This window comes from Astatotilapia calliptera, chromosome 19 (genome assembly GCF_964374335.1).
Source record: "Astatotilapia calliptera chromosome 19, fAstCal68.1, whole genome shotgun sequence".
Taxonomy (NCBI): Eukaryota; Metazoa; Chordata; class Actinopteri; order Cichliformes; family Cichlidae; genus Astatotilapia; species Astatotilapia calliptera.
The window spans coordinates 26,588,769-26,606,427 of NC_137440.1; the positions used below are offsets into that span (position 1 = coordinate 26,588,769).

General features: G+C 39.3%; 1 protein-coding gene across 4 annotated transcripts in view; it reads left to right on the forward strand.

Moving 5' to 3' along the window:
* rcan3 (regulator of calcineurin 3) overlaps window positions 1-17,659 on the forward strand; it is a 47,553-nt gene that overhangs the window by 5,892 nt on the left and 24,002 nt on the right. Inside the window, exons 1-2 of one of the 4 annotated variants that reach the window (XM_026151705.2) lie at window positions 11,652-11,803; window positions 12,384-14,358. The exons of the other annotated variants lie outside the window; for them this stretch is intronic. Of the exons in view, the coding sequence (XP_026007490.1) occupies window positions 14,272-14,358 (87 nt within the window). The 5' untranslated portion in view covers window positions 11,652-11,803; window positions 12,384-14,271. Of the gene's footprint in view, window positions 1-11,651; window positions 11,804-12,383; window positions 14,359-17,659 lie in introns of those variants that run through there. 4 annotated transcript variants of the gene reach the window in all.

Below are 17,659 nucleotides of genomic sequence, written 5' to 3' on the forward strand. Positions count from 1 at the left end.
TACTTTGCAGGCTGAAGGTCAAACACGATGCAGTAAAGAGAGAGTGAGTGCCCCCGGCCCGCTACTCCTGCTGTGGCCTGGATATTATTCTGGTACCCCTACTGGAGTGATTCTGCGGCCTGGTGTGCTTGTTTTGCTTTTGTGTGTAACAGGGAAGAAAGCGGAAAACAATTTAAGATGACAACAGAAAGCATAATTTGGCTAAACAGAGCTGGTGATGCATTCAAGTGTTTGAAAAGATGACAGTGTTTTCTTTTGCAGTGACAGGTTTTAGTCACTTTTAGACATTTTTAGACTTTAGTATCTACAGAAAGCTGAACACACACACATACCTTTTCTTAAATGCTAGTTTATGGTTGCTGCATTAGGTGTTGTTTTTTTGTGGCAACTTTGATGATTCTGAACCATTTATACTGGCACTTGAGTTGCACTACACACTCTGCAGTCTTGTCATGAACAACAGGTGTCACCACTCAGTAAACTTCCATTAATGAAGGAGTCCAATAAGGAAACAAAGTGATTAAGGAGGTTTTTTCAAAGAAAGTCTCATCTTTTCAAACTGTGTGTGTGTGTGTGTGTGTGTGTGTGTGTGTGTGTGTGTGTGTACACTCATGCTTGTTTTCCTGTCTAATAGTAGACCATTTTATTGCATGTACAGCATTGTACATATAATACTGTCTTTTAATTTCTTTTTGTTTTAGGATGAGATATTTATTGAAACTAATGCAAACATAAATCCAAACACTGTATGTAAGGCAAAAACAGAGTTTTTACATTTCTATTAGAATCAGAGTCAGATATTTGATATGACCATCTTTATTCTACAGAACAGCCTGAACTCTCTTAGGCAAGCGCCTGTCATTTCTTTAAGTCATTTCTTTAAGTATTCTCCAGGCTTCCTGAAGGACATTCAAAGCTCTTCTTTAAATGTTTGCTGAATTTTGTTATGCTTTGTCAAGATGATCCCACGCTGCTTCAATAATCAGGTCTAAATTTGAATTTATCACTCAATAGGACCCGTTGCCACTGATTTTCAGTCCAGTTCTTGTGTATTTGGCATACCTCGTCCTTTTCTCCCCGTTTCTTTGCCATAAGAATGGCTTCTTCACACCCACCCTTCCACTGAGACCATTTCTCCATGAAGCTTCAGAGAACAACCAACACTAGCTGAATAAACTGAGGGAGCAGAGGGATCTATCAGGTTCTGTGTCAGGAAATGACTTTTAGATGCTGTTCATCTGCCGTAGATAGTTTTTATAGGGCTGTCATTAATTATTTTTTGCTCCATTTGTACATTTGTACATTTAAATAATGAAATTGAAACAAATTGTGTTTTTTTTATCACAGGCTGTTGAATAATACAATTAAAAATCGGCTCTTTACTAAGTTGTCTGTTGACATAGCACTGGTTTAGCCCTTGAGTTAGGGACTTGAAAATGGTCAGGGGCAAGGACTGGACTGAAAATGAATGAAAAAGTTTCAATTAATCAGTAATAAAACTTTTTAAACATTTAAAATTCAGGTGAGTATTTAGAAGAACGTGTCTACAAGTAGTTTGACGCTTTGCTTATGTTTATGCATATGCACTGCCCTAATGTCCACAGTGTAATATGGGCATATAAGTACAAGAAAAAAGAAAACAACAAGCTTAAAATTAGGCCGTATCTGTACTAAATCATTGTGCAAACTTCTGGCAGATTTCAACACTGCTCTGATCCTTAAAACAAAGTCTGCTGACCCGGTTTTAGTTTGAAAGCTTTGAGGTGTTGTTTTAAATCTGGATGAAAACATATTTGTGTGCATGTAAGCCCAGGACAAAAAATCTTCAATCATCTGCTTTGTGGAATGACAAGGGATCCCTGTTCGCTTGTGCATAATGACAAATATGGAGCTAAATTAGAGCTTGAACACATGAATAGCATTAGGGGTTAAGAGGTTTGATTACAGTTGCATTAATTTGCCAGTAGATTTTCCCTTAGGCTCTTACATTGATGTGCTTGACTGATTAGAAAATATGAGCGAGAGAAAGTCTTCTGTAAGCCATCCTGTCTGTGAAGGGTTTACTGTGTCATCAGGAGATGTTGCTTTTACAAAAATTAAACAGAAAAAGAAATCTTTGGCTGTAAACCCTTTGTAATCACCAGCTCTATTGGAGATGAGAAAAGGTGATTAGTAATTATAATTTGATTACATATTTCCTAATCTAAGATTAACAGATTATCATTGCTAGTTTAGTGCCATAGCCATCAAATTTTTAATTTTACTGCTTTTATTTTAATATTTCACCTTCATGAATTTACTAAGACAATCACTTAAGCCCAAAATGCAAATGAGAACAAATATATCCACTAATTAAATTGCATTGTTATGATCCACTGTGAGCTTGTTAAACTGTTTTATGGGCTAACCTGTAAAGGCTGCACGCAGAAATATTTTGTATTTTCTAATTAGTTAATTATTTTTTTGGACTTTTTGACTTTAATTCTGTTTAGTTTAATTAGTTTCCAGAGCAGTGTTTCTGGTCTCAGTTTAGTTTTTATTGTGTGGAAATGTTTCGTTTAATTTTTCTTACTTTCAGCGATAGTTTTTTTTCTTTGTAATTATTATTTTATGGCAGGCTTGTGTCAGAGGCAAGATTTGTTTAAAAGCAGTACAGGTGTCACTTTAAAAACACAGAACATTTTAACTCACAGTCTTATAGACGACCAAAGTCTCAATAAACATGTTGATCAGTCTCTCATTAGGCAAATGTGAATAGAATTTTACCAGACTGACAAATATTAAAACTAAGATTATTACCTCTATATTTTTATTTTTAGTTTGTTTTCCAAGTTCACAAAATTGCTTCAGTTAGTTACATTTTTTTGTCAAAAGTTAGGGTTTTTTGTTGTTAATTTAATTTTTTTACAGCTAGTTTTAGTTTTTTTTGTCTCTAGTTAACTATAATGACCTCTTCTGTAACACTGTAAAATGCACTCAAACCTCTATACAAAGAAACACAGTTCCCTAAGCCCTTCTCAGACGTGGTTTTATTAAGATCTGTTTGATATTTACATGGATCAGCTCCCTTTCTGAGTGAAATTAAATTTGCTGAACTGTTTTGTTAAACACTGGGGACTCATTTTCCCCTAATACCATTTAACAGGGTCAAATTGTTGTGAAATAATTTGAGTGTTGATTTGACAACAAAGGCGGTGACACCGTAATCAACTTTTTGATGAAGTCTTATGAAGGAGGCTTGAAAATGGTTGGTCTCAGTGGAGCCTTTATGATTAAGATGATACAGCTGTCTGCTGATGGTAATGGGTGTTTTAGCTCTACAAACCTAATTGTTGATAGTTGAGACGCTCTTGGGTGTACAAAACTCTTTGTGAGAACTGGATGACCATTGGATGACCAAGCTATGGAAATAAATATTATTACTGAAGTTATTGCAGTTGAGATTTTGTCACAAGATATGATACCTACAGACAAATGTTTTGTTCTTCACCAATGTGGTCAAAATGGTCATTGCTACAGGCGGTTGCTTTGTAGTGCTAGTTTCTTTCACTGACTCCTTGTTAATTCTGAACACTTCTTTCTTTTTGCCCTTTTCCTTCCTAAAGATATCAAAGTGTCACGTCTGAGGAGTATCTCCTGTTTTTGTTCTTCTTTCTGTGGTCAAGAAAAAAACAGAGGTGACCACTGGAGTGTTTTAACAGCCCAGTATAAATGGAGGGATGAGAAACAGTGAAGAACAAAGGTGCAAAATGTTGTTGTTAGTATGATTATGAGTAACTTGGATATAACTGACAGCTCTCCTCATTCTCTTGCCTGTATTCTATCTATCTTCCTGTCATAATGGTCATGGATTCATCTAACCAGTTTAGCATTCCTCTCTTTTTGTTTTTCCCCAACTTCCTATTATACAACTTTGTTCTTCACAACTGCAGCGTCTTTGAAATCTTCCAGGCTTTTACAGAAGCTTGTTTTTGGACACTCTTTGTGCCGATCCTGCGGTCCTTCCAGATGTCCTGTCTGTTTGGTTTCTTCTCTCTCTGTCAGGCTTGGCACATGTCTTCGTGCGGATCTATTTCTGCCTTTGGGCCTTTCTTTCTCCTTCACTTCCACTACTCCAGGCTTTTCTCTCACAAGTTTGGGGAGGTGGATTGTTTTGCCTAAGGGATCTGTGGGGTTGCTTTTCCTCACAAGATGGGGGCCGCAGATATTTTATGACTTTCGCTCTGTGTTACCATATGTCTGCTCCACCGACAGCATGTACTGTTTGATAAGATGTGATCTTTCATTCTTTGAAGATTGGTGGACTTTGGGAGAACCTTCTCTTTATTTCCTTCCTGATGGCGAAGGTTTTGGTTCTCTACTAGATGAGACAAAACAAAAAGCAAGGTTTGCCATTTTTAAAAAATAAATAATACTTAGTACTAAATAATAATTATATCATAATTATAAATAATAATTATTTTCTCAGGACTATCCAGTGGCCTTGTAGATAAAAGAGACTGGAGTCAAAGTTTTAGTCAATTCATAATTAAACTGAAAATAAGCTAAAAAAAAAGAAAAAGATATGGCACTGGTGGTTGTTACAATTATTCAATATTGAGATTTATTCATGAAAATGAAAAATGTGTTTGTACTTATGCAATATCTATTTTCTTACAGTAGTTACATCAGTTAATACAGTAAGAATTTTTTTTAAAAGCTGTTGCAAATGTGTTCAGTCTCAATCCTCACCATCCCGTGATAATGGATATGGCAGTATGTATTGGGGGGGGGTAAGTGGTCCGATCTGTTCCAATTTTTAATTAAGTCACTAAACACCAATGCTTCAGAGGGAAAAGCACTTTTAAATTTAAAAAAAAATAAAGGAATCAGTTTCTGAGCATCAGGAGACCCTCTGTGTGCCAACCACATGCCTGATCGCATCATCAGAATTCCCTACACAGGTGAGTTGTTCAGCTCCTTCTTGTAGCTTCCTGGATTGCGGGTATGCAGTAGAGCTGGTGTTTGCAACATCCTGCAATTATGAAGTGCATCTGTGAAAAAAGTATGTTTGTTGGCTTTGCTGTGATGTTGCGCCTGCTGTAAAAGGGTCGATAGAGAGGAGCAGCAACACTCCCGAGTAAAAAGATTCAAACTGACCTGATCACTGCATTATTCACAAGTTAAAACTTGTGGTCCAAGATGCTGTAGAACACATTACAAAGTCGTTTTCACATTTTTGCTAACTCTCAAAACTATAAAAGTTTCATGCTGGTCTTAGTAGGTCTTAGTAACTGTAACAGAGCCTCCTTATCTGTGTGGACACATTAACAGATGTGGTTAAGAGAGGGGATGCAGATGACATTCCCCAGGAAAGCAAAATAGTCCATCAAAGCAAACTGCAGCAGATATTAACTTATTATTTTTTAAATCATTTTAATGTTTTTGAAATTTAACATTATTTCATGTTAGAATTGAAGTAAATAACAGAGCTGGGCATGTTGCATGAAGTAGAAGGGAGATTTAATGCTGACCTGTTAAAACATTTGTATCATTACGTTTGATTAGAAAACATGAGGCTGCAAACACATTTAATTCATTAAAAGTTTTTACAATATTGTGTAATGTTACAATATTCTTGTTAACACCGTGGTTGTATGTTTAAGTTCTAAATATGATTAGTTGACGCTTTTAATTGGACAAAATAAGTAACTTTTTGTGCTCATTACTTGTGGAAATTCTTTAGCACTATCGTTTTATTCTTTTTTTCATTTAATCTTACTTGTTAGGTTTATTTTTGAATTTGAGAGACAAGTGGTAAAATATCGTAATATCTCCAATGCCACATTAAAAATATCTTAGCACATAAATGTCATTCAGTTACCCTGCGATTTAATAAATCCCACAGCTAATCAAAGCCACTTACATAAATCTGTGATGTAATATTTCAAAAGCTCAAACATAAATATATCTACTTACATCCTTATATACCCTCATCATGGACTTGTTTTGCTGTTTTGTACACCGCCTCCCCCACACCTTCAAAAGAGCTTAGTGGAAATAATTTTTAGCTCTTTGATGTGCGATTATGACTGGTTTTATGTGTGGCTGCTTTGATGAAAATGATGGCTTTTCTTCCACACACGCATCTCGCCCCGCCCTCGCCTACTACACAAGGCTTGATTATGACACTCTAAGATTTACTGTGCTATGTAAGACATTGTGTTATTTGTTCTTAGTCATGCTCTTGCGATTCTATTTAAATCCAGATTATTTTGCGGTTCAATCAGTCTAAAAACAGAAATGTACTGTGGGTGATTTCAAGAATAGCAGTCTCAGTACAACAATAGAGTATGAGCGCCTTTTTAACTGATGCAGAGTATAAACGGACTCTTATGAACGAGGAACAAAAGTAATCATGCAGTCCGTGAAATTGAACAAGGCGATTGCTTTTAGGCAAGAATGTGTCACATTAACGAGCCGAAACAAACCCATAAATAAATAAGAAGTTTAGTAAAGCTGATAGTGAGAAATAAATGAAAAGATGTTATAACATTATAATAATGGAAAGCATCCACTGTGTTGTATATCCAGGATGGTTACTTGTGCCTAGTTTTAAAGACTTTGTTTATATCCTCCATATTTTAGATTTTTTTACTTTTTCACTTGCTTGCATAACTTTTCATTGTCTTAATGTAACCACCAGCTCCCCTCTGAGTTTGCTTTTGAAGCATTATTGTTGGAGGAGAGTTGGAGCAAACGGCATTTAAAACGATTTCTGTATACAGAAAAGGATTATTGATGCTGTTGCTGATGTTTTGTCGTGGAGTATGTTTTTGTTGTGTTTCCTTTTGTTTTGGTCCCTTATTTAGCTTTGTTTGTTCATTTCTGTTCCCATCATTGTTCGTTCCCGCCCACGAGTGCTCTCTTTGCTATCATTGTCTACTTTTCACCGTCTCCATCATGCTGCCTATTGGCTGTACTGTGGCATTCTGATGTACGCTTTTGAGCATTTGTTGCTTTGATAATTATTTGGTTGTGTGAAATGGATCTTAAACTTAAGCATAAACATTTCCTACTTTATTTAAATTTAGTGTGCTCAGTCTACAATCTCATTGCACCAGTGCACCACTTGTGCCCATTTCAGCTGCCATTAGAATCCCATAGCTTTCAATTAGATCTGAAAGAATAGAACGCTCTTCCATCCTCTGGTGAACAGTCTTATGATTTCTTTCTTTCTCTTTGTTTGCTTGCCTTGGAAAATGATACCCATTTCTCAGAATACAATGTTTTCTTCAAAGCTTTGAAACTGCCTCGGGTCCCTCCCTGTTCTTTCTTCTTCTTCTTCTCCTTTGTTATGTTTCCTTTAGCAGCGTTGTTGCCTGCATATGGGTCAACGAGTCCGCCTAGCCCAATCCAAAGATTTGACCTGATTTCAAAGCAATCAGTGGAACCATCGGCACGTGTCACTCTGTGTTTCCTCTCGCTCTGTCTCTGTCCTCCCCACAGAGCTATACGGCAGCTCATCTCTCCAGCTCCTAAGCTGCTGGACGGGGTTAAAATGTTGAACAGCTGCTGGTGGCCCACCAGATGTGGGCTGTGGACCAAAAACATACTGTGCAGTCAGTTCTCATATTTGTTATGCAGTTTGCAAAAAGCTTTTTTTTAAATTTCATTTCTTAACAAATTTGCACATTATTAGAATTGAAATGCACCACACTAAAGAATGTATTTAATAAAACATGGTTAATAGATAACTATAAAAAGCTATTAAGTCGAACTATAAAACTAGGAATGACTGTGACCAGTTGACTAGACAAATAAATATTTGCTGCCCTTCCTTAGTCGGTTAAAATGATTATTTCTATTGTATTAATGTATAAAAGCAGGTAACTGTTGCGTCTAAGATGCTACAATACCACCATCCATAGCTACATGCCCAAAAGATGCTAAATGGGAAACAATTGAATGGGAAGTTGTTAACAAACAAGCTGATAATACAGATAATAGTTCTGCAGCACTCAATTCAGAAAATTGATATTTGTAGAGTGTCGGTGCAAAAATCTTGAGCAGTGATTTATTAAAATGTCTGCAAAAATACATGGAAATACAATATATAAGGAAAAAAATAGAATTTGAACAATTCTAACGAGCTTCAACACCAATCGAACTCCTTTATCTAAGCTTTCTTGTAATTTGTTTACGTAGTCTTCAGGAATAGTTCTCAGGGCTTCTTGAACAACATTCAGAGCTATTCTTTGGATGTTGGCTGCCGTTTGTAGTGTTCTCTGTCAAGATGATCCCGCACTGCTTCAATAATGTTGATGCTATTTATGACACTATGTTTGCACTGAAGCACCGCAGCAATTTCCTAATGTTGTAAACCTGCTCAACATTTGGCAATAAAACCCCTTTCTGATTCTGATTCTGATTCTGATGTCCGAGCTCTGGGAAGATCAATCCATTACTGACAGTGTTCCATCCATTGTGCGGTTTTCTATCCAGATATGCTTTTATTGTGGTGTGTTTGGGATCATTGTCAGGCTGTAAAATGAAGCCATTGCAAATAGGATTCTTCACATTTTTAAGGACACACTGTACACCATGCCAACACATGCCAAGTTTGGGGGTAATAGAGTAGGTCTTTGAGAATCAGCTTGTTAATGCAAAAATACTATTTTTTGCTGGTAAAACTGTGTTATCTTAGCATTTTTCCATAGATTTACAGTTTAAAATGGTTATTTGCTAAGTCTGTTATGTGTAGACACAGCATTGGTTAGGTTAGGTGAGTTGAGGTTGCAGATGCACAGCAATTGTGGTCAATTATGAAGGAGTTTAAATAGCATTCCATATGTAAAATGTAGAAGTGGATATGGATAAGAGTGCCAGCTGAGCCTTCAGCTGATGTCGGCTAGCGCTGAGATCAGCTAATTTGCCAGGATTGCTGTTGCTTTGGTGTATCGTTATCTCACAGGTTAATGTTGGCACGGCTATTCTCCAGATAGGTACATTAGAGAATTTCAAGATGTCAAATGTGCTTTCAAATCTATGACCACTACATATTTAATGACAATACATTTTAAGGGGAAAAATGAATAATTTAAGAGTAACTTTCAAAAATGCTGATCTGTCAGCAGCTGTCATCAGATTTTGATTTATCTAGCTAAATCTTGATTGTAAGTACACGATATGAGCTTTTTTTTACACCTGAACCCTACCCAGGAGTGCAGTGCACATATTGAAATTCTGTTTGCATAGGTGCAGATTTCCCATGTTAACAGGCTCATTTCTGTTAATTAGGAGAAAATAGTTACAGTCAGATTTGACCTTTGGGAGTTGTGCCTATCACTGTTAATTAAAGTTTGATTGCCAGAAGTCATGTAAAACTCTCGTCTATCAGCATATTTCACATCTGAATGACTTCAGCAGCTTCATCATCCTCCCCTCAATTTTCTGAGCTCAATTGCAGAATTCAAACCACCAGATTAAAAAGAGAAAAAACGTTTGGGGCTTTGAAGCAGTGTTGATGGAGGCTACTTGTTTTCGTCATTTCTGTTGTGTGCTCATCTTCAGGTTTTGACGCTGTACTTTGCACACAGCAGGACCTTGCTCTCTTTCACTCTGTTTCACTCAGCCCCTCACTACTTTTATTCCCTCTACACCAGCTCTGCCTCTCTGTGCTATTCTTTTCTGCCTCATGCTGTCTCACCTACACTCTGTAGATCTGTCTCTCTGCCCTGTAGACATTCTTTTATCCTCCCATCCCTCTGTCTCCCTCTGGCTCCCTGCGCCTGTACTTGGCTGCTTGCTATAAAAATAGCTTGGCCTAGATTACAGCAGCTGCATTGGCGCTGGCACTACAGTTGGTTTGGCTGGGCCAAGTGAGGTAGCCTGTTGTAATAAGAGGTTGGCAGTGAAGAGATGGAGTGCATGTGTGTATGTGTACATGTGTTTGTGTGTAAACATATACTAACGCGTGTCTTTGTGTTCATTTTTAATACACAGGCAATATACAGTATACTGTAGATTTGCATGCAGTTATTAGAGTTGTGCTTGTGCAGAGAAGCGTTTGGTTATACATGTGCATGTGCATGCATGTGTCCATACTATGAGCATGCGTGTATCAGCCCACCAATGGTGATCCACTGCCCTGATTCCTCCCCCCCCCCCCCCCCCCCCCCCGCTCCACTGCAGAGCTCCACTTCAGAATACAAATTGTGTTCGTCAGTGAGTCTGAGACAGTGTCTCATCCTTTGAGCATCTCTGCTGCCTCTCCGTCCACTCCTCTCCTCATCTCTTATGAAGTGCATTGTGCACATTAGAGAGAGCAATAGCTGGATTGCTATCCTATTGACTGCACTTTATGTGATAATTGCATGTATAACCCCTTATTGGTCATAAAGAAGCGAGGTTTAAGTGAAAGACAAAACACATTAGGTTACCAGGGGTTTACATTTCCTAAATCTAACCGTGTTCTTGGCATGTATCTTTACACTTTATATTTAGACACTGTTCTGTCAATATCTGCCTACAAAAAGAGACAACCGTACTGCAGCTTTTACTGTGTCACTACTAAATTAGCTGCAGCTTAAGCAAACAGATTAAACTTGACAGAATATTTCTATTTTAGGAGATGTACTTTGGAGTTGCTGGTGGACATATTTTGTTACCTTGCCAACAGTCTTTAAGTGAAGCTAAATTTATAGACCGCTGCCGGAATCCACATATTAACCGTACAGATGTAAGAGTGGTATCGGTTTTCTCATCTTGGCCTCTGGAAGATTTTTGTATGACGTGGAATTTATGGAAGCATATACATACAGCGTACCTCAGTAAATTGAATCTATAAAACAGTGCTGACCATAACAGCATTGTTACTTATAGCTAACAATAGACCAGAACATCTTCAGTTCTGCTGTTAACCCTCTAAATTGCCAGCATTTGAAAGGAAAAAATGAAAAACGTAGTGTTCCTCAGGTTTTTTCTTTCAGATTTTTATATAAGCCTTTATATTTTCCTGCACAAAGTCTTGTTTGGGCTCTCTTCATCCTGTGAGATCTAACAGAGAGAATTGTGAATGAGGAGAGAAGAATTGAGAATGAGGAGGAGCAGAGCTGCAGAATGAGGCCAGAGAGGAAGAAAAGTGCTTCATCATCCGCGGCGATCCATCCTACTTATCAGCTGCGACAAAACAGATCAAAGGAAGCTGCGCTTCGGTAGCCGAGAACAACACATGCAGTGGTCTGCACGGTTTGTTGATGCCAGTGGCCACAGCAGCGCTCCTTTAACCTTGACCCACCCACAACATTCATGTGAACTAATTATTTAGCTCTGATTTTGCACCATTCCTTACTGCCTTTAGTCCTTATTTTTAATTTAACAGACCTAATTCTACTCATATGTGTTGTTTCTGTACATTTTCTTCTTAAACATAAATTTTTGGACATACTTTTAAATCAAATCCCCATTAGATATATATATATATATATATATATATATTTAGCTCATATTATTAAGCCAAAGCTAAAGGGGGAGCCTGCGGTGGTACCTGAAATGTAATGTGTTATCATTTCAATGTGTCAGATCCCCTTTTTTATCTGTCGTCCTCAGTGCATCATTGTAAATATAACCATCTATTCATTTGTTTCTGCTTGTCCAGTTTGGGCAGTAAGTAACTGTGGTTCAGCTAGAAGATCCTGGGTTTGAATCTAAGGCCTGGCTGGGAGCCTGTCTCTGCAGAAATGTGGTTGTGGGTACTCCAGCTTCCTCCTACAGAACAAAGATGTGCATGGATATACAGAAGTAGCCCCAGACTCACATGCAGGTTGGTTATCACCAGCATGTGTGCTACATGCTGTAAGTGGTAAATTTGCAGTGCCACATAGTATAATATACTGTTTTACAGTATGTTACAATATTCCAGAAGTAATAATTGATTAGTTCCAGGCAGAAAGGACCTAATCTCTGTTTATCTGCAAACATTTGCTTTGCTGATCTTTCTGTTAACAGGAAGTGAAACTTACTTTTTTTTCAGCTTTGACTCAAAGCTTTGTAAATAGGGGAAAGTGAAAAGAGAATTTTCCAAGAGGGCATAAATAAATGATCACAACCTCTGGCAAACTTAGACTACATTAAATTCAAGTAAACAGAGCTGATTCAAAAGAAAAGACGACATATGCGTGCTGCTTTATCACTCCTCTGCGTGTGATTAATGAGCTGTGGGAGTGCTTTTGATGTAACATCTAAACCTGTCAGGTATCATCACCAGCGCTGCCTGCTCGTGCTGCCATGACTTGAAAGACTAAAACAGTTTCAATCTCAACAGATGAAGCAGCTGACGGTGCTTTTCAGACAAGGTCAACATGTTACTGTGTCTGATATGTTGTGTTTTGTGGCTTTTACAGGGGAATTTTTCCAGACCGAGTGACTGACACTGTCTGCTGGAGGAATGTCACAGTCATCCATAAATATCTTTCTCATGTTCTCCGTCTGCTCAGTGTGGACAATGCCTGACACACACAGACAGAAATAGCCCTCACGGCCCAGAGCCTTAATATTAATGGCTTATAGGGACTTTGTTGTCTCGGCTGGTTAGACAATTATTATTATGAAATGGAGTGCTGGAGAGACAGATGATCTGAGTGATGGAAAGAAGACAAGGTGTGTTAGCATTTTACGCAATGGCATAATGTCTGTGGAATCTGGAAAATGATTGGTCTTCAAGTGGAATGGAAACTCAGTCTTTCAGTATAATCAAGGAGCTGTGGCAGCATCACCAGCTTCATCAGCTGCTTTATTGTGAGTCATAAAGAGCCACAGTACCACTAAAGTACAAACCAGTAACTGAAAAGTTCTTAAAAGGTTTTCGAGGCATCAAAATGCTGACAAAATAAGGTATATCTATTAACAGCATGCAGACAGACATCGGCATGATGGGCTTTTAGGCTTGTTGTTTGTCTGTATATTCCTATTCTCATGAAGTCACAGACCATGTCAACTGAAGGCAGCAAACAACTGACATCTGTGGTTATGCAATTGTGGCTTGACAAGGCAAAAAATAAAGCAGCGGATGCCTTCAGCGGAAAACATATTTTTCATTCACAGTGCTGATGGTAAGCCAGTAATCAGAGTGTATGTAATGTGCTGTGTTGGGCAGAAAAACTACACAAACACAGCTTGTATAGGATTGACTTTAACAGTTGATTTCACAAGGATTGTATTCATAACAGTGACAGCACATGTTAATAGACACCAATGTACCAGAAATATAAGGTGCAAACATTATAGCAGAACTGCTAATTTACATCTGTAGTCCCGGAGCAGGTCGCATAAGAACTTTATAATAAACAAAGACATGTAGCTGTGAGCCTTGTGTAACTTGATACTGCTAGAAATCATGCTGGACTAAAACGGATGCTGTGGATTAAGAGAATATTCAGAAGAAAATCCAAACCATACACCTCCACGCTCCAGTATACTGACTATATAACCTTGTGATCTGAGATGTATTGAATTAACTTGATGTCTATTTCTGGAAAGGTAATGTTGAATCAGCTCCTCGCTTTTATTGTAAGATGATATTTTGTCTTATCTCCTCTCTGACTCCCTGAAGAAGTGAACCGTAACGGTACAGTTGAGGATCTCTCATGCTACACTTGAACTGGTGCTTATACAGCTTCTGCTCTCATTGTCCACCCCATATTTGTTGTCAGTATATCACAAAGACATCAGGTGTAAACACGACTTTCTTCTTAATGAATGGGTTGGTCTGTGTGACTCTGATGCTGGTGTTGTTTGACGTAAACATGGATTGATTTTTTTTTTTCAAAGATGGTTGTGACACATTTTTCTCCCTCAACCCCGCGAACACAAAAGACAATTGTAATAAAAATAAAATGCAACAAAAGCGGAATAAACCGGCCGGTGAATTCTGCAGTGCGCCCTGCGTGGTTCGTCAAGCTCTACAGTGGCGTAAAACAAGACGAACGTGAGGATGGTAATGACGTCAATGTGGAGCCAGGAGCGGGGAGGGCAGGAGCCAGAGAGAGAGAGAGACGGAGAGAGTTTGTGCAGTTGCTGCAGCATCACTCACAGCAGCGCGTAAGTGCAGCGAGGAGTCCAGCCTCGACTCACGCAGCCGATTAAAAAAGAAACCATCCAGAACAGTCCGCCGGACTTAACCGCAGCTTCCTGGAGAAAAAAGCGACAGATATCTGCGTTTTCTGCGCCCTGCTAGAGTGGAAGAGAAAGACTTTTACTCATTTTTTTTAAAAACCCAAAACACGCAAGGGAATGCCATCGATAAATATGAAACTGGAGATGGTGACCATCATCGCCTGCGAAGTAGATATTGAGGTGTTTACATCAGATAAAATGCAGGTACGGTTCACCCATAAAAAATGCACGTTGAAATGAAGCCTGCTTTTTGCGGTGTGTTGTGCAGCAGTTTGCTCGGGGCGACTGCATGCTGCCCCTGTAGAAGCGCATGAATGTCTTGGGTGACGTTGAATGCAGCCCTTCCTCAAACGAGGATTTTTATCAATGGGAGCCGCATCTCGGGGAGACGCACGCGCAGCGCCGCGCGTGCACGCCGCAGTGATTGACGCTGAATGAATTGCAAAAATTGCTGAAAAATGCACGAATGTTTTTTTTAAGGAATCATTGTGTATGCGTCAGTGTGTGTGTGTCAGGCTTCAGATAGACGGCAATTATAAGATGAGGCTCGCAAGGCGATATTGGAATGGGGTATGATGAAGTGGATTGTCCATGCAAGACACATGTATGGAAATAAGCGAGGCGATGCTTAGACGCAGTGGCGAACAGGCTGTCTTGTAACCCCCCCCCCCCCCCCCCCCTCTCTGTTTTATATCTGGCCTTACAGCAGCATTGCAGGTACATCAGGTTAAACGTGATGCCGGAAAAAAATATAAAAATAACTTGGTGAACATGAATAAACATGCAGTGGCATAAAAAATCCTGGTATAAGTGATTGAAATTGATGCCCTAGGAAATGATAATGGAAGGGGGGCTAATAGTTACAATTAGATTTGCCTTTGAGTACATTTGTGTCACTATAAATTCAGTATTGCACCCCCTATGGCAGTGTTTTTCTAAAAGCCCTCAGAACTGGGGTGGGCAATTTATTTTCCCAAGGGCCCACGTGAAACACTGGTGGAGGTATGCACCAATACTCTAATAGTGATATATAATTAATACTAAGCTGAAGTCAATTCTGCTCAGTTCTGTTGTGGTGTGGCACTTCATAACAGCTCCAGTTTCTCAGTTGGGCCCTTAGGGAAAATCAGCTGCCCACCCCTGCCTTGGGACACATCAGATACAGGTATTTGATAAACTGTCGGTCAGGAAAGCAGTTGCAATCAGATGAGTTCAAAATGAGCTTCAGGACCCCACCTTTGGCACCACAACATGCCAAGTTTGAGGCTTAAAAGGCTATGCAGATGGTCGGCCAAAGCTTGGCTCACCCGCTAAACCCTTTGGAAATTCCATGTCAGAATATATTCCCTCACCTGCTGCCTGCATGTCTGCTTGTCTGATCTGACTCATCACCAAAAATGACTGAAATACGAAAAGGGTGAAGGAATTCAAAATAAAGTAGCAGTATAAGGGGCTGTAGTGCAGTCTGGAGGTATAAGGACTTATCTGGCCTACAAACTCCAAATAATCCCTCTGTGGTTCTCACACTTAAGTGCTGTTGTGCTCTGGTGATATAGGCTAATTTTCTACCCTACAGAAGCTCAAATCTCAGTCACCACACCCAGCTTATAGACCATTAATTTTTTTTATTCATTCATTTATTTATTAGCAGTTTAATGTTTATCACTAACCTTCCCAAGCTATTCCAGTAACATGTACATAGGTGGATTGTTGAAGTTTCATTTCCATCTCTTAATGATGTTGTTGTGCTTGTTTGCTCCTGTTTTATGCTGTAAATATGTAACACAAAAAAACAGTCCCTGTTGACAACTGACTCATCCTATGGTCTGTGGCCCCTAGCTAGCCAGGCAGCTGCTGTGATTGCTCCCAGGTCTGACAGTTTCTAAACCACTGCAGACCAGCCAAGGTGAAAGACACCAATGTATCACCCTGCAGTTGTTCTCCAATTATAGGAGATTCAAATTTCCCTAGGGGATGTTAGAGTAAGAAAAACGACTGACGAGCTTCACCGTGGAACCTCTAAAGTGTTGATTATTTAGGATTTCGACTCACCCGTGACCTAATGTCTCTTAATTTATTGTACAGTTCATGATTGTGTGTTTCAAGGGGAGTCTAGGGTTGGATGTGTCATTTCTTTCGCTGTGAAAAACCTTCATTAAAACCTGCTGCTCCTTTAGATCATCCGTCCTCCTCTGACAGGCTAGACACAGACAGGGGCAGGCCAGTCTGATCAGAGGACAGTCTTCACTAAACCTTCCTGTCAAACCGCTCTTATCAGCCCACCTCTCACAGACTCCGCCAAAGAAAAGGGGGTATGTGCACAATTAAAACAGCAGACAGAGGACTGAATAGCACAAAGAACACTAGTAATCCTGGTTTCTAGTGCACTGAGAGTGATGGAGAGCACAGAAGAAGAGGGCAGATTAAAGATGGGCACGTGGGGAGCACGCTCAGATTGAACCCACCTCCCCGTCAGTCTATTCTTGTTTTTTTTATTATCATTTAACCAGATCTGAGCCTGTCTGAGGCCCATGTTTTTATTACTATGCCTAAATCTGTAGATGACAGATAATAATCGGAATGCTGTTTTGTTCCAAAGCACTTTGGGTGAACTTAAGTGGATTGATGCTATTTATAGACCCGTCAAGGAAAGATTAAGCAGTGTTGGTGTTTGAAAGGGGAACATGAAGAAAAACAAGTGAGTGCTTTGACATGGTTGAAAACGGCGCGGCTCGGGTCTTTGCTGATTACATCATTAATGAGACAGACTGAGAGGCTACGCACAGGGTAGGTTGTTGTCATAATAATGGGAAGGCTGATGGTGTAGAAAGCTCTCTTTTTTCCAGAAAGTGCTTGGGATCCATTTTAGATTAAACAAAAGGACTGTTGATGTTAAGTTCGGCAAGGCCGGAGGTGCAGGTTGACTGCATGCACACCTCATGTCATTACCTGCAGAATGTACCAGCATAAGCAGATGACAGCACGGGACACATTTTGAAGGTCGTAGCATGTTTTGGCATGCTGTGAGTGTATTTTAGGACAAAGCTTGCCTTTGCAGTTACAGTTACCATGCATGCTTGATTTGATGTTGACACTTTCATGTAATTTTTTTTTAAATATCCACTTGCACTTTCATATAGGTGTAAATAGATAATGCGCGCCTGTCGACCTGCTCTTTCTCTTGACAAGTTCGTCTCTGGTTTCACTCAGTCGCAAAATATGTGTGTTGTTTCTTTTTTTTTTTTTTGGAGGGTGGGTGGGCGTTAATTAGGATGCCTATGTAGTGCTTTACACATTTGCCTAACAACCAAAAGATGTCCCCTTTGATCCCAGGAGAAGACACAAATCCCTGTTGGGATGTGTCAGGAATAGGGCTGCCACAAACGATTATTTTGATAGTCGACTAGTCACAGATTATTTTTGCGATTAGTCGACTAATCAGATCATCATCCATTGGACGTAAAACTACAGCTTACTGCACCAGCAGCATCTGCTCTTATATAAC